Source organism: Salvelinus fontinalis, chromosome 26 (assembly GCF_029448725.1).
Source record: "Salvelinus fontinalis isolate EN_2023a chromosome 26, ASM2944872v1, whole genome shotgun sequence".
In the NCBI taxonomy this organism is placed as follows: Eukaryota; Metazoa; Chordata; class Actinopteri; order Salmoniformes; family Salmonidae; genus Salvelinus; species Salvelinus fontinalis.
The window spans coordinates 46,552,138-46,575,540 of NC_074690.1; the positions used below are offsets into that span (position 1 = coordinate 46,552,138).

Sequence of the window (23,403 nt, forward strand, 5' to 3'; positions counted from 1 at the left end):
GCGGGTGGCGGGCTAGCACAGATCTGATAGACTCTAGCCCGAAGTCTTTGAGAGATCTGAGAGTGTATCCATTGGAGGAGCATTTAAAGTGTTTTGCAAGTTTCCTGTGTCGCTTTTGTGTTCTGGGTCTACTTTGAACCCTTTACATTTCCTGTCTTTTTGTTCCCCAGAAGGTGCCAAATATGTTTTTTTGTGACGCCAAGAAAATGAAACTCCAAAAATCCAACTAGCTATCCAAAAAGGCAGGTTTCAAATAAGAAAACCAACTCGTCAGACAATCAAAACATAATACACACCACAGTTCAATAAAATTTGTATTAGTGTTTCCTTACAATATATTTTCATTTTTTCCCTTATTTTATACAGAAAAACATCTAGTGCAATTGGACTAGATGAAACAATTTAATAATTGTTCATTTCATAACAAGTTGAGTGATACTGTATGTTTATACAAACTGCAAATTATTTTTCACTTTTAAAATAAATATATGTACAGATGAAGCGAAGTTCAGAGTATGGCCTGTGGTTGTTTTGTTGCAGCTTGCTGCTCTTGCCTTGAATGTATTAGGTGTACCCCCATATGTTTTGTGGTGTACCCATACTGTATTATCTCCCCACATGCTTCTCCTTCGTACTTTAAGGCAAAGAGGGACTAGGGTGGGTGCAAAGAACTTGACACTCTAGAAATGTTTCAACAACGGTTAACACCTCCCAGAGCAGTATGGCTCTTACACATACCTGTCCCTGTCATTGTGTGTCCCCCAAACGGCATCTTATTCCCTACCGTATATAGTACGCTGTATAGAGAATAGAATGCTGTTTGGTACACAGCAACTGTTTCCATCTTGCCAGTCACCATATATGAGGCGGTTGTGTACTGCCTTGTTTAAGGGGATAAAAAGGCAAAGAAGATAATGGGAAGGACATTTTAAGGAGAAAAGGTATCAAAAGGTTGAAATCAGTGAGAGAGATGCAATATGGGTCCGTTTGCTGAGGAAGAGCAGAGTAGAGTGCATTTGAGTTCTGTAGATCTGTTGAATGTGAACACGAATGTCTTGAAAAGCCATTCTAGATATCAATAAAAGTGGTCTTCAGAAAACTTAACAGCCAGTGTAAATGTACCGACCAGTCTCTCAGTGATATAAAACGTTTAGATAGCCTATGTATCCCTTTTGTTTCAGATGTGGAGATTAAAAAACAGATTCTAGATTTTACCTTAGCTGTAAAGTTTTACAAATAACCTCCAATGATTGTGAGAGTAACCTGCTTAGTATATAAGCCGAAACCAATTAGCCTGAAATATCCGTAATCCCATGTGGGGGGTTTAGAGGCAACATTTAGTTTATAATATCTTTAAAAAAAAGTAAATGTACACTTCCTCTTTGTCCATAGTCCACAAGCATTGTAAGGAGAGTGTTCGTCACATTCACCTCTCAGCTCGACAGACGGACAGACTCACACATCCACTGTGAGGGGGGCGTTGATTAACTAAGGTGAAGATGGAAGGCCAAAGCTCAAGCTTAGATGTCCTGTCATCATCCACAGGTCCACAGATCACCAAGCCCTCTCTGAAGTTTCCCACAGTTCTTCATTACCCCTACACCCATCTAGGACCGGGTCAGACCCACCTTTGCCTCCAGAACAGCCTGAATTCTTCGGGGCATGGAAATGTTGGTCAATTGGTATGAAGGGACTTAACGTGTGTGGGGAAAACATTCCCCACACTATTATACCACCGCCACCAGCTTGCACAATTGACACCAGGCAGGATGGGGCCATGGACATTGCTTGTCCATACATTTTTATATTCTTAATTCCTTTACTAGATTTGTGTGCATTGGATATGTGTTGTGTAATTGTTAGATATTACTTGTTAGATGTTACTGCACTGTCGGATCTAGAAGCACAAGCATTTCGCTACAACCGCAATAACATCTGCTAAACACGTGTATGTGACCAATAAAATGTGATTTGATTTGATTTGGACTCATGATTGCATAAGCCAAATCCTGACTTAGGCCATCAGCATGACTCAACAGGAACCGGGATTCATCGGACCAGACACTGTTTTTCCACTCCTCAATTGTCCAGTGTTGGTGATGGCATGCCCACTGGAGACTCTTCTTGTTTTTAGCTGATATGAGTGGAACCCGGTGTGTTCGTCTACTGCAACAGCCCACCTGTGGCAAGGACTGACGAGTTGTGCGTTCACAAGATGCTGTTCTGCACACCACTGTTGCACTGCGCCGTTATTTGCCTGTTGGTGGCCCGCCTGTTAGCTTGCACGATTCTTGCCATTCTCCTTCGACCTCTCATCAACAAGATGTTTTTGTCCATTGGACTGCCTGCCATTGACTGGATGTTTTTTGTTTGTTGCACCATTCTCGGTAAACCCTAGACACTGTTGTGCGTGAAAAGCCCAGGAGTTTGTCCATTTCTGAGATACTGGAGCCGGTGTGCCTGGCACCGACAATCATACTACGCTCAGTCGCTTAGGTCACAGTAACTGAATGCCTCGATGCCTGTCTGCCTGCTTTATATAGCAAGCCATGGCCACATGATTTACTGGCTGTAGGAGCGAACCATTGAACGTGGTGGTGTACCTAATAAACTGTGTAAAATGTCTTCTCATTGTATGAAATGTCTCCTCATCATAGAGAATGTCTCCTCAATAAATAGAATGTTTGCACTTCTTATAGAAAGTCTCATCAATATAGAATGTCTCAAAGTATAGAAAGTCTCCCACCATATCACTCTGCTGCTGGTGCATAGTATAATAAGTCTTGTAAATATATACACAAAAATATACACAATCATAGTGGGTCGTAATATACGTAATGTAGAAAATCGTATTTTCTTTACACATCCTCTGAACTGCATCCACAGTGGGCCCACAGTGGGCCATAATGTGCCAGCAAGGGTCGGGTTGGTCGTCCCGGTGCAGTTAGTCAGTCCTTCCTCTCTCCCTCTCTCCCCTGTAGCTATGATATTGGCTCCATTCAGTTACTCCACACTTTTTCCAAAGTATGCATTTTCCCACTTCTCATCATGGATTTAAAAGCGTAGGATTGGTGTCGGCTAAGAATTGGCTGGAGGGAGTTGTTAGATCCACCATTATTAGATCCACAACGGGGAGTGTGCAAATGCCCTCTTTGGGAGAAGTGTGACGAATCAGGATGCAGCTCAATGATAACTATGTCTATACGTTGGTCTCCAGGCCATTCATGTCGATGGAGCAGTGGTCCTTGTCCTTGTGCTCCCTCTTGTGTTGGGCAGCGAGGGGGTTCCTCTTCCTCTGCTCCGGCCGTACCCCCTCCTCCAGCTGCAACAGACGAGCCACGTCCGGGCCCTCCGGTCCGCAGGGAGGGGGCTGGTACACACCATTCTTCTGGTACGCCATCTGCTGGATGCTGATCATGGGCTTGGTCTCGCAGATCAAAGGTACCTGAAGGGGGTAGAAGACAACGGGAGGTAGAAGGAGGAACCAATCCATGGATTTGTGCTAAAGCAAAGAAATGGATAGGTCCACTGCTGGTTGAAATGTCAGGACGCAATGGGAGGTACAAAAAAAACACATTTTAAACGGCCAACACACTTGGATATATTGTAAGCTGCAATTGAAACTTTGTTTTAATGTTCTTTTATCTCATAACAACATGTCTGCATAGCCAAAATGATAATTCCCTGTGCAAAACAAATAGCTCTGGCAGTGACTACTGTACCTGATCTAATATTTGTATTGTGTCCAGAGAAATTAGGAAACTAATCAGGTTTAGTTGAGGGAGATGGAGTGAAAATATAATTGAGAAGATTAAATATTTGAGTAAGAGGGTAATTCCCTAATAAATACAGTCTGATTGCAAAAACAAAAATTGTCAAACAAATCAAAACATATTTCATATTTAAGATTCTTCAAAGTAGCCACCCTTTGTCTTGATGACAGCGATCTTCTGTTTACCACCCCTACCTTTTCACAACACAACTGATTTGCTCAAATGTATTAAGAAGGAAAGAAATTCCACAAATTAACATTTAATGAGGCACACCTGTTCATTGCAATGCATTCCAGGTGAATACCTCATGAAGCTGGTTGAGATAATTCCAAGAGTGTGCAAAGCTGTCATCAAGGCAAAGGGTGGCTACTTTGAAGAATATAAAATATGTTTTGATTTGTTTAACACTTTTTTTGGTTACTACGTTATTTCATAGTATTGATCTCTTCACTATTATTCTACAATGTAGAAAATAGTAAAAATAAAGAAAACCCCTTGAAAGAGTAGGTGTGTCTAAACTTTGACTGGTACTGTAGGTAGAAGTAAAGTAACTATGCATAGATAATAAACAGCGAGTAGTAGCAGCATGAAAAAGGGGGTCAATGCAAATACTCTGGGTAGCAATTTGATTAACTGATTAGCAGTCTTATGGCTGGGGGTAGAAGCTGTTAAGGAGCCTTTTGGACCTAGACTTGGCTCTCCAGTACCGCTTGCTGTGCGGCAGTAGAGAAAACAGTCTATTTCTTCGTTGAGTTTTTAGGGCCTTCCTCTGACACCACCTGGTATAGAGGTTCTGGGTGGCAAAAAGCTTGGCCCCAATGATGTACTGGGCCATACGCATTACCCTCTGTAGGGTCTTGCGGTTGGATGCCGAGCAGTTGCCATATCGAGTGGTGATACAACCAGTCAGGATGCTCTCAACGGTGAAGCTGTATAACTTTTAGAGGATCTAAGGACCCATGCCAAATCTTTTCAGTGTCCTGAGGGGGAATAGGCATTGTCGTGCCCTCTTCACGACTATCTTGGTGTGTTTGGACCATAATAGTTTGTTAGTGACATGGACTCCAAGGAAATTGAAGCTCTCGATCCACTACACTACAGCCCTGTCAATATCAATGGGGTGGTTAGTCCCAGGGTTCTTAGCTTAGTGATGAGCTTTGAGGGCACTATGGTGTTGAACACTGAGCTGACTGTGGAGTGTAGTAGAGATTGCATCATCTGTGGATCTGTTAGGGCGGTATACAAATTAGAGTGGGTCTAGGGTTTCTGGGAAACACGTGGGTACAGTATTACAGACTCGGTCAGGGAGAGGCTGAAAATGTCAGTGAAGACACTTGCCAGTTGGTCAGCGCATGCTCTAAGTACACGTCCTGGTAATCCGTCTTTTTTTCTTCTGGTTTGGCTTCCCCTCTGATTTTACCCATGCAGAGCTACTGTATATGAGTAGAGCGGAGCCCTATAGGCTTTCTAGCCCTGTCCAACTTCAGAAGTCTCGCTGCAAATCATTTTGGGGGAACCTCAACATATAGGGACACCTGTACTCTCATTGGCTGATGGTGTGTGCATAATTATTTTCTCAGGCGAGGCCAGTAGGAATAAAGCTCCCTATGGGGCTGAGCTCTACTCATAACTGGAGTTACAATACCCAGTCATTATCGTTCCACCTCCGACGCCGCTATGCGGATGTCGGCTAAAGTGGATCTGATTGAATAGAGCCCTTGTTTATTGGAAAATGGAAATGAAACTTCCTCGAATGGAAAGTTTATAACCTTGATCCTTGTGTGTCCGGAATTGTGCTAGCATGTGTTTCTCCTATGCATATTACTGTGCTCAGAGCACGCAAATTGGAGCACGCGAGGGTCGTAGGCCAAATCAAAGTATGTGAAACGGAGCATGGAGGGCACTTCTCGAAAGCGCACTCCGTTTGTACATATTTTGAAGCTTGCATCGCTGCAAGCTTCAACAGAAAGTATGCAAAGAAATATGACGCCCTCCACATAAAAAAATATGAAAAATACTTGAAATCAATGGCGGACATTATTTGAGCTGAAACAAGAGAATATGCACTCTGACTTCAGAATTAAGTGTTTTCTATTCACATGTTGCCTGACTACAATATTTAATCTTGATATGTTAATCAATACATGCCGTGTTAATTTTGGCATGTTTACTTGCCTATGTACCGTAGACCGCAAGCCAGTAATAAGTAAATTGGGATAACTGGCTAGCTACTACTGTTAGCTAGCCAGATAGCCACAAATAATTGTTAGCTAGCTACCCACAAAGAATTGAGACCTACCTTGCATAACTTTAGTTTTAGGTAATTTTGGGCTGTTAAATTATCTGGTAAGTTTTATTACGATTCACATATACAGTGCACTCGGAAAGTATTCAGACCCCTTGACTTTTTCCACATTTTTTTACGTTACAGCCTTATTCTAAAATTGAATAAATTGTTTTTTTCCTCATCAATCTACACAAAATACCCATAATGACAAAAACAGGTTTACATTTTTTTTGTTGCTATTGTATATATTTTTTTATTTCATTTAAACAAGTATTCAGACTCTTTACTCAGTACTTTGTTGAAGCGCCTTTTGTGTCGATTACAGCCTCGACTCTTCTTAGGTAGGACGCTATAAGCTTGGCACACCTGTATTTGAGTTTCTCCCATTCTTCAATGCAGATCCCCTCAAGCTCTGTCAGGTTTGATGGGGAGTGCTGCTGTTTTCAGGTCTCTCCAGAGATATTAGATTAGGTTTAAGTCCGGGCTCTGACTGGGCCACTCAAGGACATTCAGAGACTTGTCCCAAAGGCCACTCCGTGCGTTGTCTTGGCTGTGTGCTAAGGGTCGTTGTCCTGTTGGAAAGTGAACCTTCGCCCCAGTCTGAGGTCCAGAGCACTCTGGAGCATGTTTTCATCAAGGATCTCTCTGTACTTTTCTTTGTTCATCTTTCCCTCGATCCTGACTGGTCTCCCAGTCCCTGCCACTGAAAAACATCCCCACAGCATGATGCTGCCTCCACCATGTTTCACCGTAGGGATGGCGCCAGGTCCAATCAATTTAATTTACCACAGGTGGACTCCAATCAAGTTGTAGAAACATCTCAAGGATGATCAATGGAAACAGGAAGCACATGAGCTCAATTTAGAGTATCATAGCAAAGGGTCTGAATACTTACGTAAATAAGCTATTCCTGTTTATTATTTGTAATAAATTTGCAAGAATTTCTAAAAACCTGTTTTCACTTTGTCATTTTGGGGTATTGTGTGTAGATTGATGAGGATTTTAAAATAAGGCTGTAACGTAACAAAATGTGGAAAAAGTCAAAGGGTCTGAATACTTTCCCAGTGCTCTGTAGATAGCTAGCTGATAGTTTTGAAGTAAAATGTTTGAGTTGTGTATATCTTCTTTGGTTCAGTGAATGGGGAGGTGCAGCTTGAGGTAATACAGTAGGGAGAGTGCAAGTGCTTCTAAAATGTCATGTTTTATGCGTTCTCCACACTCTCGTCCTCACAAGAACGTACTCAAGAGAACTTCCTCGGAGAATGCACTCGGAGCATGAGAGTGTGGAGCACGGTGCAATGCATATAGAGTAACAGAGTTTCTCTCACCTGCTCTCCCTCCTTGACAAAATCTTTTCTACAGATGTGAGCCATGATCCCCGTGGCCAAAGCGTCTCCCATCACGTTGACCATGGTCCTGAAACGGTCTCTGGAACACAAAATGGAGATTCAGCTGTCTTGGTGGTGGTGGGAGGCTCTGTTGGTGCACTGCACACACACTGAAGCTACAGTCTAGTAGTGTTGTGAGAGCACTAGTAACACATTACAGTATCACAGTTTTTGTGACATATTGAGATCACTTTGTTATATATTTTAAAATCAACTTGTCGTAATATCTCAGTACAATGTTATTTTTAATAACAGGATCCTATAAGACTACTTTTTGATTGACTATGTAAAATACGGCAAACTTTGCTTAGGCTTAACTTTATTATGTCTTGACATAAATTTTAACTGGGGGTGAAGATCAAACAGAAGCGTTGTGTACTTACAACGCCCAATCCACAGCAATGATGAGTGTGATGTCATCAGTGGGCAGGCCCACTGAGGTTAGCACGATCACCATGGTGACCAGTCCTGCCTGCGGAATTCCAGCTGCACCAATACTGGCAGCTGTGGCTGTGATACTGGGATCAGGAGAGAGAGGAAATTAAACCAGTGACCTTAACTGTATTAGCACAAATCTGTACAGTGTCCAACACCTCCCAATTTTTGTATAGTTTTTTTAAATTGAACCTTTATTTAACTAGGCAAGTCAGTTAAGAACAAATTCTTATTCACAATAACGGCCAACCCCGGCCAAACCCAGGCGACGCTGGGCCAATTGTACGCCACCCTATGGGACTCCCAATCACAGACGGATGTGATACAGCCTGGATTCTAACCAAATCAAATCAAACTTTATTTGTCACATGCGCTGAATACAACAGTGTAGACCTTACCGTAAAATGCTTACTTACAAGCCCTTAACCAACAGTGCAGTTCAAGAAAGAGTTAAGAAAATGTTTACCAAATAAACTAAAGTAAAAAATTATAATTGATAACACTAAAATAACAATAATGAGGTACCGGTACCGAGTCAATGTGCGGGGCTACAGGTTAGTCAAGGTAATTTGTACATGGAGGTAGGGGTGAAGTGACTATGCTTAGATAATAAACAGACAGTAGCAGCAGTGTACAAAACAAATGTGGGGGGAGTCAATGTAAATAGTCCGGTGGCCATTTGATTAATTGTTCAGCAGTCTTATGGCTTGGGGGTAGAAGCTGTTAAGGAGCCTTTTGGTCCTATACTTGGTGCTACGGTACCGCTTGCCATGCGGTATCAGAGAGAACAGTCTATGACTTGGGTGACTGGAGTCTGACAATTTTTAGGGCTTTCCTCTGACACCGGCTAGTATACAGGTCCTGGATGGCAGGAAGTGATGTACTGGGCCGTACGCACTACCCTCTGTAGCGCCTTACGGCCAGATGCCGAGCAGTTGCCATACCAGGCGGTGATGCAACCGTTCAGGATGCTCTTGATGGTGCAGCTGTAGACTTTTTGAGGATCTGAGGACCCATGCCAAATCTTTTCAGTCTCCTGAGGGGGAAAAGGTGTTGTCGTGCCCTCTTCACGACTGTCTTGGTTTGTTTGGACCATAATAGTTTGTTGGCGATGTGGACACCAAGGAACTTTTAAACTCTCGACCCACACCACTACAGCCCAGTCGATGTTAATGGGGGTCTGTTCGACCCACCTTTTCCTGTAGTCCATGATCAGCTCCTTTGTTATGCTCACATTGAGGCAGAGGTTGTTGTCCTGGCACCACACTGACCCTATAGGCTGTCTCATCGTTGTCGGTGTTGTGTCGTCAGCAAACTTAACGATGGTGTTGGAGTTTTGTTTAGCCACATAGTTGTTGGTGAACAGGGAGTACAGGAGGGAACTAAGTACACACCCCTGAGGGGCCCCAGTGTTGAGGATCAGCGTGGCAGATGTGTTGTTGCCTACCCTTACCACCAGGGGGCGGCCAGTCAGGAAGTACAGGATCCAGATGCAGAGGGATGTGTTTAGTCCCAGGGTTCTTAGCTTAGTGATGAGCTTTGTGGGCACTATGGTGTTAAACGCTGAGCTGTAGTCAATGAACAGCATTCGCACATAGGTGTTCCTTTTGTCCAGGTGGGAAAAGGCAGTGTGGAGTGTGATAGAGATTGTGTCATCTGTGGATCTGTTGGGGCGGTATGTGAATTGGAGTGGGTCTAGGTTATCGGGGAGGATGCTGTTCATGTGAGCCATGACCAGCCTTTCAAAGCACTTAATGGCTACCGACGTGACTGCTACGGGGCAGTAATCATTTAGGCAGGTTACCTTCGCTTCCTTTGGCACAGGGACTATGGTGGTCTGCTTGAAACATGTATTACAGACTCGGTCAGTGAGAGGTTGAAAATGTCAGTGACGACACTTGCCAGTTGATCCGGGCATGCTTTGAGTATACGTCCTGGAAACCCGTCTGGCCCCACGGCTTTGTGAATGTTGACCTGTTTAAAGGTCTTGCTCACATCAACTACCAAGAGCTTTATCACACAGTCGTGCAGAACAGCTGGTGCTCTCATGCATGCTTCAGTGTTGCTTGCCTCGAAGCGAGCATAAAAGGCTTTTAGCTCATCTTGTAGGCTCGCATCACTGGGCAGCTTGCGTCTGGGTTTCCCTTTGTAGTCTGTAATAGTTTTCAAGTACTGCCACATCCAATGAGCGTCAGAGCCGGTGTAGTAGGATTCAATCTTAATCCTGTATTGACACTTTGCTTGTTTGATGGTTCATCTGACGGCATAGCGGGATTTCTTATAAGCATCCGGATTAGTGTCCCAGTCCTTAAAAGCGGCAGCTCTAGCCTTAAGCTCAATGCGGATGTTGCCTGTAATCCATGGCTTCTGGTTGGGATATGTACGCACGGTCACTGTGGGGACAATGTCATCGATGCACTTATTGATGAAGTCGATGACTGAGGTGGTAAACACCTCAATGCCATTGGATGAATCCCAGAACATATTCCAGTCTGTGTTAGCAAAACAGTCCTGTAGCGTAGCATCCGCGTCATCTGACCACTTCCATATTGAGCGATTCACTGGTACTTTCTGCTTTAGTTTTTGCTTGTAAGCAGGAATCAGGAGGATATAATTATGGTCAGATTTGCCAAATGGAGGGCGGGGGAGAGCTTTGTATGAATCTCTGTGTGTGAAGTAAAGGTGGTCTAGAATTTTTTTTCCTCTGGTTGCACTTGTGACATGCTGGTAGAAATGAGGTAAAACGGATTTGTTTGCTGCATTAAAGTCTCCTGCCACTAGGAGCGCCGCTTCTGGATGAGCATTTTCTTGTTTGCTTATGGCCTTATACAGTTGGTTGAGTGTGGTCATAGTGTCAGCATCGGTTTGTGGTGGTATATAGACGGTTATGAATAATATAGACGAGAACTCTCTTTGTTAGATAGTGTGGTCTATAGCTTATCATAAGGTACTCTACCTCAGGCGAGCAAATCCTCGAGACTTCTTTAATATTAGACATCGCGCACCAGCTGTTATTGACAAAAAGACAAACACCCCCACCCCTCGTCTTACCAGACGAAGCTTCTCTGTTTTGCCGGTGCATGGAAAATCCCGCCAGCTTTATATTATCCGTGTCGTCATTCAGCCACGACTCGGTGAAACATAAGATATTACAGTTTTTAATGTCCCGTTGGTAGGATAATCTTTATTTTGCAATGATTGCAGAAGGCAGTCCGACCTCAGCCCCTTTTTTCTCTGTCTTTTCTTCACGTAAATGATGGGGATTTGGGGCTGTTCCCGAGAAAGCAGTGTATCATTTGCGTCAGACTCGTTAAAGGAAAAAGCTTCTTCCAGTTCGAGGCGAGTAATAACTCTTCTGATATCCAGAAGTAATTTTTGGTCATAAGAGACGGTAGCAGCAACAGTAAATCTGTTCCCAAGTAATTCCATTTATTTAATAGAGAAGCATATGTGATTGTATCCTATTGTAATCAAGGTTTGAAAATATTCTGATTTTGTTAAGTGCTATATCTGTTTGGGATTCTTGCGGTCAATTTGCAGTGTACAAATTATTTAGAACTATGTTCAGGGCCGCCGACCATCCACTTAAGAAAAATCGGCTCACTGCTGAATGTAATTGGGGACCCTTGCCCTATGTACTGCATGGTTGCAAATAGCACCCTATTCCCTATTCAGTGCACTACTGGGCTCTGGTCAAATGTACTGCACTGAATAGGGAATAGGGTGCCATTTGGGGTGCAGACATGCAGTACATAGGGCAAGGGTCCCCAATTACATTCAGCCGCGAGCCGATTTTTCTTAAGCGGATGGTCGGGGGGCCGAAACATAGTTATAACTAAAACAAGAGAGTGGAAGAAAGACAGACTGACTAATGAAACCATTGGTTCTTGGTGCGTGACGTGTTGATAGAATTTGACCAATAAATCAATTCAAAATCAAATCAAATCAAATGTATTGGTCACATACAAATGCTTGTGTTCCTAGCTCCAAAAGTGCAGTAGCATCTAACAATTAACAACAATACACAAATCTAAAAGTAAAAGAATGGTATTAAGAAATAGGACGTGTTGGAGTGTTGGCATTGACTAAATCCAGTAGAATAGAATACAGTATACACATATGAGATGAGTTAAACAGAATGTAAACATTATTAAAGTGACTAGTGTTCCGTTTCTAAAGTGGCCAGTGATTCCATGTCTATGTACAGTATACAGGGCAGCAGCCGCTAAGGTGCAGAGTTGAGGAGCCGGGTGGTAGCCGGCTAGTGATGGCTATTTAACAGTCTGATGGCCTTGAAATACAAGCTGTTTATCAGTCTCTCGGTCCCAGCTTTGTCTGTCAATTGTGCATCTGTAAAAGTTTCTGAGAGTCTTAGGGGCCAAGCCAAAGGTCAATGTGGATAGGGGCGTGCTCCCTCGGCTTTTCCCTGAAGTCCACGATCAGCTCCTTCATTTTGTTGACGTTGAGGGAGAGGTTATTTTCCTGGCATCACTCTGCCAGGGAACTCACCTCCTCCCTGTAGGCTGTCTTGTCATTGTTGGTAATCAGGCCTACTACTAATCCTTGACCTGTCATCCTGTCATACACATCATGTACTGTATATTATGTGCACCCACACAGACACAAACATACAGATACAGTAATTGACATTTGACACGATGGCTGAGTTTCTGTCCCGTTTGGCCTCGCTGTTTGGGAAGCCTCTGAGAACACACTGACTGACACACATGCTGCGTTGCAGATAGCACCTTATTCCTTTCATAGTGCACTACTTTTAACAAGAGCCCTATGGAACCTGGTCAAAAGTAGTGCACTATAATGGGAACATGGTGCCATTTAGGACATACACTCTGACACACAGTCTATCTCTGGAGCCCTGGACACTACAGCCTACAGATTGACCAGTACTCCGCTAAGAACAGCCAAACGTCACAGGAAAAGACAGGACGCTACAAAATAATATAAAAACCCTCCTGATAACTCTGCCGTGACGAGAGCTGAGTAATACAGGTCATATGGGTCTTACTGCCAGGAGATTACTGCCTGCCTGGCCACAGTCGGGTCTGCGTCCAAATAGGCACCCTATTCCCAATCTAGTGCACTACTTTTGACTAAAGCCTTATGGACCCTGGTCGAAAGTAGTGCACTATATAGGGAATATGGTTCCTTTTGGAAAGCAGCAGGTTGTGATGAGTAGAGGAGGATAGGATAGGTCTGCTTAATGTTATTACAGTTTAACATGTCATTAAATTAGGGGAGAGCAAGGCCATTTTACACCGCGGATCTGCAGGTGTGGTGGAGGAGGGGTCTGGGCTAATCTGCCTGCCTGCCTGCCTGCCTGCCTGCCTGCCTGTCTGTCTGCCTGTCTGCCTGCCTGTCTGTCTGCCTGCATGCGTTCATCTACGTGTTTGATTTAGTATAATCTCATAATATTCATTCATTCATCCTGAAAACTGTAACACCAGATACATGTCTGTGTGGCACAAAACGCAAAGCTAGAGATTTGTTGTACCCTTGGTGCTATTTTGGACAAAATAATTCCACACATGCTTATCATTGGTGCCTATAAAATGTAGCCGCACAGGCAAACACATAACTGGATGATTTAAGCAATCAATATGACAACCATGTATTTTCCACCCCGTTCCATCCCAGGAAATTCCATTGCGAAAAATCGGATCTTCCCACATTTCTCCAAGTTTTTGACCTATTTGTTTACATCACGTGTTGTAATCCTAAATACTTTCTACGTGTTTAATAAGTCAGTCTGCAATTGTAATCCAGATGCCCCATGCATCCATTTTCATACTAAGGCCGGTGTTCCCAATTTCGCTCGGAGACAATATGTCTTTTAAATGCCTTCGTGGAGATCGCGTTCAAGGCAAGCGCTACAGATGTCGGCTCAATTACAAATAACTTTTAAGTAAAGCGGCAATCTGCAGTTGAAACGATAACAAAGCGCACTCCCTGCCCGTTTCTGTAAAATGCTATTGTGATGGGCCTGAAGAAATGTGACCACTTTCAAAATTCATAGACAGAGCCATAGATGCAAGGACTGACCATTCATGATACGGACGTATATATTCAAAATGATAGTTCTAGGCCTGGATTCAATCAGATCAAGCGTTAACCGGAGATAGCTGTCACCTGCATAGCAGATGATTTGGTGGTGTGCAACTGTGTTGGTGCTGTCAAATCGGTGAACAGCTGCTCTTGTGATCGTTGTCACGAAGCCACACACGTCCCACTCATGTTAAAGTGTACAACGAGAAAGTGTAGGCTATTTAGAAATAATGACGCTCAAATGGAAAATCATTCAACTAAATCATGAGGATTTCTATCCGCCTAATCAAGGTGTAGATTACTTTTCACATTCCAGTGTTCTAACTTACAAACAAGGCTGCGTGGGATTTCTCTTAATGAGACTCCGTGTAGCCAATGGCAATGTCCGCTTTAGGTATAATGCCAGAAGCCGCTTGTGGATTTGACTGCTCTAACCCAGTTCCAATCCGGCACCGTCAAAACAGAAGCTATGTAGATGTCGGCTTAAGCGGATCTGATTGAATCGGGCCCTTAACCATGTTTTGTGGCCATATAGTGTTTGTTTGCACTTACTTTATTTACAAACATTGGAGTAAAACAAGCTTATATTTCTGGGTTCTGATTGGGTAAGCTCATGAGACATTTTTAAGTTATATTCATCAAGAATCATTGGGTACATATAATTAAATAATGAGACCAAAAATGGGTATACAACCGCAGTGCCCCTTTAAAAGTAAGCGTGCTATAGTGTGGTTTCTGATTGAATCCCGGCCTAAAATACTAGAAACCCTCTCACAAGAATGTGTTGACTCTCCCCTCCCCCTAAGATTATAGGATGCATACCTGATAGTGATGATCTGGCCAAAGTCCAACTCGTAGTTGTTAACCTGGGCGATGAAGATGGCCGCCACTGCCTCATAGAGTGCCGTCCCGTCCATGTTGATGGTGGCGCCCACGGGGAGTACGAAGCGGATGATGCGTCGGTCGATGTGGTTGTTCTCCAGGAGGCACTTGAAGGTTATAGGCAGTGTGGCAGAGCTGAGGAGACAAAGGAGCAGATTGCGTTTTAGATAAGTATTCATTTTGGATTAAACTCGCTAAACTCTATTGTCTTGTAAACTGAATAGGCATTACCATTCAACATTAGTGATGGGTGGACAGGTGGCCATATTGATTGTACCTATGTGTATGAGTCAAATCAGCATGGTCTGAGGGGTTTTGTCCATTCTAGGGATTCTATTTCTATGATTAGATTAAGGTGAAATGGGCTGTGCTCAACTCTATTTTAGCTGCAGGCAGTCTGTGTTAACTGACAAACTCAGGTAACAGTATTTCACTGAGGAATGGTATTTGAAGATATTAGTGCTTTCCTTAATGAATAATATAGTTGCTTGGCATAGCAGCTGCAAGACAACACGGCAAAGGAATTAACTTTTTGTCCTAAACTAAAGACTATATATAGAGTGAAACCCTCTGTGTTTTCAAGTATTGTGGCGGCAGCATCATGTTACGGTTATGGTTGTCACCGGCAGAGACTGGGGAGCTTGTCAGGATCAAAATAAATATGAAAAGAGCAAAGCCCATGTCAAAGTTTGAGAAATACCCGCCATAGTCTTCTGAATCCTGGCTTTTTTTCGGGACAATGACACACATTTTAATGCCAAAGACACACCAGAATTGCTTTCCAAGAGGTGTTGCGTGTTCCTTAGTGGTCCAGTCTCAGTCCGGACTTTGCTTGAAAATCAGAGACAAGGTTTGAATATTGCTGTCCATCAATGATTCCCAGCCAAAGTTACTGAGCTTGAGCAATTTTGACAAAAACAATGTATATATGTTGCCCAAGGAGTTAGAATCGTATTCAAAATGATTCACAGCTGTAAAGGCTGCCGAAGGTGCTTCCATCAAGTATTCTCTCTGGGGTGTGAAGACATACGCAAACAAGACATCTTTGTTTTTCAATGTTTTATAATTAGAATCATTTTCTGTAATTTTCTTTCACTTTGAAAATGTGGAGTAGTTTGTGTAGAACTGTAGGGAAAATATCAAATTGCGTCCCTTTTTAGATGACATTTTGAGGCAGCACAATGTGAAAATAGTGAAAGTCTATACACCCGTCGGACCATCTATTAATGCCTTTTTCAACGGTCACCCTAGTTGATGTCTCCATGACTAGATCGGGTTGGGGCCATACAGGGTCTCAAGGGCTCCATACCAACAAATGCGATGAGATCTGAGTGAGATCAGTGCCATATGATGATGTTTAGAAAAGATGTGACCACATTTATTAGGTTAGAGTAGGGAATGTGACTGGAGCTAGGGTTATGGTTATAGGGTTATGACTAGGGTTAGTGTTATGGCTGTGGCTGGAGCTAGGGTTAGGGTTATGTCTAGGGTTAGTATTATGTCTAGGGTTACGGCTAGGATTGCGGCTGGAGCTAGGGTTAGGATTGAGCCGGTGTGTGGATATGAAGCTAGGGTTAGGGTTAGGGTCAGTGTTATGGTTGTTGTTGTTGTTGTTTACCTGGACGAGGTTGCCAGGGAGATGAGCAGGGCCTGCAGGATGCCCCTGATGTAGACGATGGGACTCTTCTTTGTGATGAAGAAGTACATGGCTGGTAGGATGAAGAGACCGTGCAGCACCAGCCCCATCACCACGGTGATAGCGTAGAACCCCAACTTCTTCCCCATGGCCGATGGGTCGTCCATCTCCAGGATCTTACCGGCGACCAGGAACACAATGCCGAAAGGGAAGTACCTGCGGTGGACCAGGAAATTAAGAGTTGTTTACATTGTAGATTCTCATTGTAGGTCTTTTTTTTTACCCAAACAGGCAATTTTTTTAACAGAGCTGGCTCTAGTCTTTTGGGGGGCCTAAGCGAGATTTGGTTGGCCCTGCTCTTGACGGTGGAGAGAAACCCTTTGATTTTTAAGTTAATTTCCTGCAATTCTACACATTTGGGTTGTACTGAAAATGTGGCAGTTTTAAAGCAAGATTTCTGCAGTTCTACACATTTTGCTATGAGGTGGAGAGACATTTTGTGAGAATACTCCTGGTAATTTTATAAAACATGTCAGGCAATTCTATTCATTTCGCCATGGGGCAGAGATCATTTTTTTTACAGTTTTACATCTAATTTCCTGCAATTCGACCCATTTTGCCATGCGTTGAAGATATGTATTTTTTACACCTTTGCCATTACTTATGCCATGTTAATGATATCTGAGTTAGAGTGACAGACCAAATAAATGGGGCCCACCTGGAGGTCAGGGCCCTGGGCACGTGCCCTCTGTGCCTGGTCGGTGGTCAATCATGATTACCACAAGTTTAGACAGCTGGCTAGACTTAACTTACCAATATATATTTTTAAAGCTGACATGGCTAATTGAGTGACTGTCAGTGACTGACAGAACAAGAGAAAAATTGCTGATCCACAACCAAATGTTGATCTTGCACCTTGTGCATTCTACTATTCTAACTCAACAGTAAGTTGAGACCCCAACTGAGTTCCTTGTTTTCCTCTTACCAGATCACTATGGCGACAATCTTCAGGACAGCCTCGTTCAGACTCTGACAGAAGTTGACCAAGGCGCTGCCATTAGGCCCCATTCTTCCCAGCATGATACCTGGAGAGACCAACACCAACACATGGTGTCAGACTGAGACAACATGGACACCAAACCGTGGGCCAGATTGATTTGCTAATAGTTTGTGCTTTAACTATAGGGAATTGATAGACATTGAGGAAAGAACTAAAGTGTAAAGTAAAGTTTAACTAGATGAAGGGCAAGGATGATAGTGATAGTGTCGACGATGTCACTCAAACATAATGACACTACAAGGCAGTGTGCCTTAGTGTGTGTTTGTGTGTGTGCATGCATGCGTGCACGTCGGTGTGTGCATTTGTTAGTGGAACTGTCTCTCACCCATAATGACATCACAGGGTGTCTGGGGGGGTTAGGGTTAGAGTTCAGAGGTCAGAGGTCAGTGATGACGTCACTCACCCATGGTGGCGGAAAAGATGACGATCCCCAGTACGTTCATGCCATCGCTGGTCCCGGGCAGTGTGCGCATCTGGATGTCAGGCGGAGGTGTCAAGTCCAGGGAGAAGTTCTGGATATCGGTGCCGTTGTCGTCCTGGACACCGTAGATATAGACCCTCCGGGTGGTGCTCTCCATCAGGGAGGTTGCCACCGTGGGTGGGGGGGCCTTCATGATGGGGATACTCCTGGTACGGTACTAATAAGACCAGATGTATACATGAATATCATATTCAAGTATTCAACATATACTGTATAAAGCTCTCTGTCAGGGCAGCTGCCACTTTGGGCAGGGGTGGCTTCATTATGAGAATACTCCTGGGACGTTACTAAAGTAACAAGACCAGATATATACTTAGTGTACAAAACACCTTCTAAATATCAGAACAGCCTCAATTCATTCACGAAAGCGTTCCACAGGGATGCTGGCCCATGTTGACTTCAATGCTTCTCACAGTTGTGTCAAGTTGGCTGGATGTCCTTGGGTGATGGACCATTCTTGAAACACAACGGGAAACTGCTGAGCGTGAAAAACCCAGCAGCGTTGCAGTTCTTGACACAAACTAGTGGGCCTGGTACCTACTACCGTACCCTTTTCAAAGGCACTTACTTAAAACTTTTGTCTTGCCCATTCACCCTCTGAATGGTACACATACACGATCAATGCCTCAATTGTCTCAAGGCTTAAAAATCCTTCTTTAACCCGTCTCCTCCCCTTCATCTACACTAATTGAAGTGGATTTAACAAGTGTCATCAATAAGGGATCATAGCTTTCACCTGGATTCACCTGGTCAGTCTATGTCATGGGAAGAGCAGGTGTTCATAATGTTTTGTACACTCAGTGTATATACAGTATATATACAGTATATACATTAATGTCATACTGAAGTATCTAACATGTTATGTGTAGATAGATATACAAGCTAAGCATGATGATGGTACGTGTGTGAAAAAGAGTCGGAATTAGTTAAATATACTGTACTGAATGCATTCGGGTCAACGGTCCCCCATAATTTGGTGAATTTGTATTTCAAACATACAGACTTCCATTCAAATAATCTCATGAATCTCCTATTATCGGCATTTCATGCTTTGGCACTCCTAAAACTCTTTAGGAAACTAAAATGGAAACGGCTACATTTCTACTACATACAGTATGATAATGTCATACTGCTCACCTGTTGGAAAGTTGCTTGGACCAAGTTGGCTGGGAACATGTTTCTGGAAGGGAAGAATATAGAAAAGTGTTCAACTCTGTAGCCGGCTGACAGGTTTCAGAAATTGAAGTGTTGAAATAACTGAAAAAGCATGATTCACAATTTTTCAATCAAACTTTTCATGTGAAGTTCAAATCTGTGACTTTCCAATAACAGACATGGAAGCACAGAATGTTCCAAATGAGGAGTCAGAGAACTTGACCGCATCCAAAAGCTTTACACTTTATTTATAACCTTTTTTGGTACACCACTTCCCTCTTTCACATCATCTTGTGGATAACCAGAAACGTTGTACACAATGTGTACAGTAGTAGCATTTTCAGTAGAACACATAGTAGTAGCAATGCCAAGAGTGTCTAAAGCGTTCATCAAGGAAAAGGGTGGCTACTTTGAAGAATCTAAAATCTAAAATGTATTTTGATTTGTTAAACACTTTTTTGGTTACTACATGATTCCATATGTGTTATTTTATCGTTTTGATGTCTTCATTATTATTCTACAATATAGACAATAATAAAATAAAGAAAACCCTTGAATGAATAGGTGTGTCCAAACTTTTGACTGGTACTGTATACCGAAGGGTCTAGCCAGCTTGAGAGTCTGCACGTCACCACTTGGTACTGTATCTATATGTGTTCTAAGATAGCTTATTGTGATTATTAAGTGGCTTATAGGACTTATGAGTTGTTTATAGCAACCACAGTCCAAGCTTTAAGTTAGGTCTATCTTAGCCAGAGATGTAAAGTTAAAACCTACGCATAATGCTATGTGTATAGTGTAAATAACATTTACCAATAGACCTACTAAATTATGAACGTATAGTCAATCAAAAGAGTTACTCTTTAAATGAGGAATGCATTTACTCAAATCAACTAATACGATTTATTAGTCACAAATTAATTGACACTCAAACAATTACTTTGTACAAAAAAATACATTATAATTACAGTATAAGACAGAGTAAATGACTCTCAACTGATAAGAAACACACGTGTCTTTTAATGGAGCTTGCAAAACAAGTTCTCAGTTAAACCAAAGGAGACTCTGACCTTTTGAATGTTATGACCAGACAACAGGAATGTGCCGGTCAACCCAACATACAATTTTGACCCGGTCTCTCTGAACATACTTAATATACAGCTCTTGAAACAATCCAAGCGCAACAATTTAATTCACATAATTACATTCACAACCTCCGGTCCAGTTTTAATCACTTTCAGCCTTGGAAGGCACCAGGAGACAAATCGAATCTGCACTTTGCGGGAATGTCCCTCCCAGGGCTGGAGGAGCGAGCTCGGGATGAGCGTCGCTATTTGAAATGCAAACATATGGCCAGTGCTAGAGGCATCACTACAGACCCTGGTTCGATTCCAGGCTGTATCACAACCGGCCGCGATTGGGAGTCCCATAGGGCGTCGCACAATTGGCCCAGCGTCGTCCAGGTTAGGGTTTGGCCGTGGTAGGCCGCCATTGTAAATAAGAATTTGTTTTTAACTGACTTGCCTAGTTAAATAATGATTCAATAAACATTTAAAAAAATATATGTATATAGTGCAATAATAAACAACATACTCGCTAAACATTTGTACAATTCACTGTATAAATATCATGTGATTCATTTGTTGATTGATGGTTTTAAGAAAAAAACAAAAAATGATTATTTAAAATAAAAATACTGAAGTAGAGTATTGAAGTGCAGTATATTTAATCACCAGGTCATGCCTGTAAACTGTGTAGGAGACCAATAAATTGGATTTGAATATGACTTGATTTACAGTCGATTCCATTACTAAGTCATCCGTTCCGGTCCTCTGTGAGAGTCGAGCATGCCAATAAACCACTCCGATAATCAAACCCAGTGTGGATCAGAACGAAACACTGACCTCAATGCCACTAATTACACCCTCGCCATTACACGCGTTCATACACACATCACATTAAAACACACACACACACACACACAAGCGCACGGCCGTAAGCACACACATACTTGGACACGCAGACGCACGCATACACCTCGCACCAACACGCACAAAAAGAGGCGCGCCAACATAAGCACGTATATACACTGGCATGATAGATGAAGGCAGGGAGGGAGGGAGGCTCGAAAGCTTTAGGGTAAATCCTGAGCACAGCTGTCCTCTGGGATAAAAAAAAACACACAGCAACAACAAGGGCAGGCAGGATCCCTCCTCCTGTCCTCACGTTCGTGTGCCATAGCTGCTGCCTAGGTAGATACCAGGGTTGGGGTCGATCACAATTCCACATGTTCCTTATTGAAAAGCATTCAAGTGAATTGGAACTGGAATTTCAGTGTACTTCCAGAATGAACGAGAATTGAAATGGAATTGACTTCAACCCTGGTTGAACGCGGGTCCTTTCCCCAACGCGTTTTCAAAATGTCAAAGGGCTTAGCGCTCACTTTTCATTTGATCATTTCTCAAGTTGAAAAAGAACTCATAAATAATTGTGCGGTTACCCTCTGCATCAGTTCCCTGTGTTTAACAGCATGTAACAGGCTAATGCACATGCTCAGCTCTAATCAAAATACACCTGAATGAGTACCACCTGTACTTACACAATGACAATAAAAGATAGTCAGTCTTCCGTAATCAGTTACACTTAATAGTAATAATGTAGTAATAAAGTGCCATTGTCTGAGTAGAGTCTCTCACATGAGGACTCTGTGTGTAGGTAAGGGCCACAGAATCCCTCAGTCTGGCTTAACATACACATTTTCACGTCATAAATCTGATTACCCGTTACAATTTTCTGATGCAGGACAGCCCATGACAAGGTCAAAAATGTACACGTTTGTGAACAAACACGTATGCCAACAGGCCTGTGACTGGGAGCTGTGTAGGGCCATAGGCCTGTGACTGGGAGCTGTGTAGGGCCACAGGCCTGTGACTGGGTGACTAAGTGCATGTGACAGTGGCCCACTGACCGACTGTTATGGTCATACACACTGTGATGCTCTGAGCCAGTCTAGCATGTCCCTGTGTCTAACCCTAACCCCACCCTCCATCCCTCACCTGGTTAATTAGCTTAGCTGTGACCCACTGACAGAGGAGGCATTAGGCTTTACATCCTGTGCGTGTTCGTGTCACTGAAACACACATGCATGCACACACACACACACTCTGTGAGACTGAGACGGCACATGACACAGCACACATGGTTAACCACCAGGGTGGCTGGGTGAGAGACAACCAAACACTGGAGATTTGCACGCACGGTAGAACATCAGAGTATGTACAAAAAAAATATATTATACCACGATGCTGGATACTAAATTCCTCAGAACAAAAACAGTAACAAACGCAGCTGGGGGCAGCCAGTGGTGCAGTTTTGCCTATCGCGAACCTTGGCTTTAAAAGAGCAGTTATATTGTCAGTTAAGCAGTTCATAGCTTAATATTTTCCAAATATAGGCCCTGACCTTATATTTCCAAATATTTTTTCAAATATTACCAAAATATCTATGGCACAGTTGAATTAAACAGTTCAAAACTCTCACCGGAGAAATGTGAAAAGGACTGGTCTGGGTTAAATGTTGTCTTGGGAAGCTACAGTACCAAATGGTTTATCCTCTCTGCAGTGATGGTGAACAGAGGTTGAACCAGAGACATTATATGTTTTCTATGTACATGATTGGGTTGAACTGAGGCGACAGAGGTGGTCATAAAGTTGAAGTCGGAAGTTTACATACACCTTAGCCAAATACATTTAAACTCAGTTTTTCACAATTCCCGACCTTTAATCCTAGTAAAAATGCCCTGTCTTAGGTCAGTTAGGATCACCACTTTATTTTGAGAATGTGAAATGTCAGAATAATAGTAGAGAGAATGATTTATTTCAGCTTTTATTTCTTTCATCACATTCCCAGTGGGTCAGAAGTTTACATACACTGAATTAGTATTTGGTAGCATTGCCTTTAAATTGTTTAACTTGGGTCAAACGTTTCGGGTAGCCTTCCACAAGCTTCCCACAATAAGTTGGGTGAATTTTGGCCCATTCCTCCTGACAGAGCTGGTGTGTAGGCCTCCTTGCTCGCACACGCTTTTTCAGTTCTGCCCACACATTTTCTATAGGGTTGAGGTCAGGGCTTTGTGATGGCCACTCCAATACCTTGACTTTGTTCTCCTTTAGCCATTTTGACACAACTTTGGAAGTATGTTTGGGGTCATTGTCCATTTGGAAGACCCATTTGCGACCAAGCT

At 42.9% G+C, this 23,403-nt stretch overlaps 1 protein-coding gene across 2 annotated transcripts in view; it reads right to left on the reverse strand.

The window, feature by feature from the left end:
• Nucleotides 1-329: 329 nt before the first annotated feature.
• The window catches only part of LOC129824466 (excitatory amino acid transporter 5-like), a 64,174-nt gene continuing 41,100 nt past the window's right edge, over nt 330-23,403 (reverse strand). Inside the window, exons 4-11 of one of the 2 annotated variants that reach the window (XM_055884158.1) lie at nt 19,143-19,185; nt 17,928-18,162; nt 17,450-17,549; nt 16,447-16,680; nt 14,769-14,963; nt 7,832-7,966; nt 7,389-7,488; nt 330-3,445 (exon numbers count right to left, since the gene is read on the reverse strand). In XM_055884158.1, coding sequence (XP_055740133.1) covers nt 3,200-3,445; nt 7,389-7,488; nt 7,832-7,966; nt 14,769-14,963; nt 16,447-16,680; nt 17,450-17,549; nt 17,928-18,162; nt 19,143-19,185 — 1,288 coding nt within the window. In that variant the 3' untranslated portion in view covers nt 330-3,199. Of the gene's footprint in view, nt 3,447-7,383; nt 7,489-7,831; nt 7,967-14,768; nt 14,964-16,446; nt 16,681-17,449; nt 17,550-17,927; nt 18,163-19,142; nt 19,186-23,403 lie in introns of both variants that reach the window. The other variant, XM_055884157.1, reaches the window with a different exon arrangement.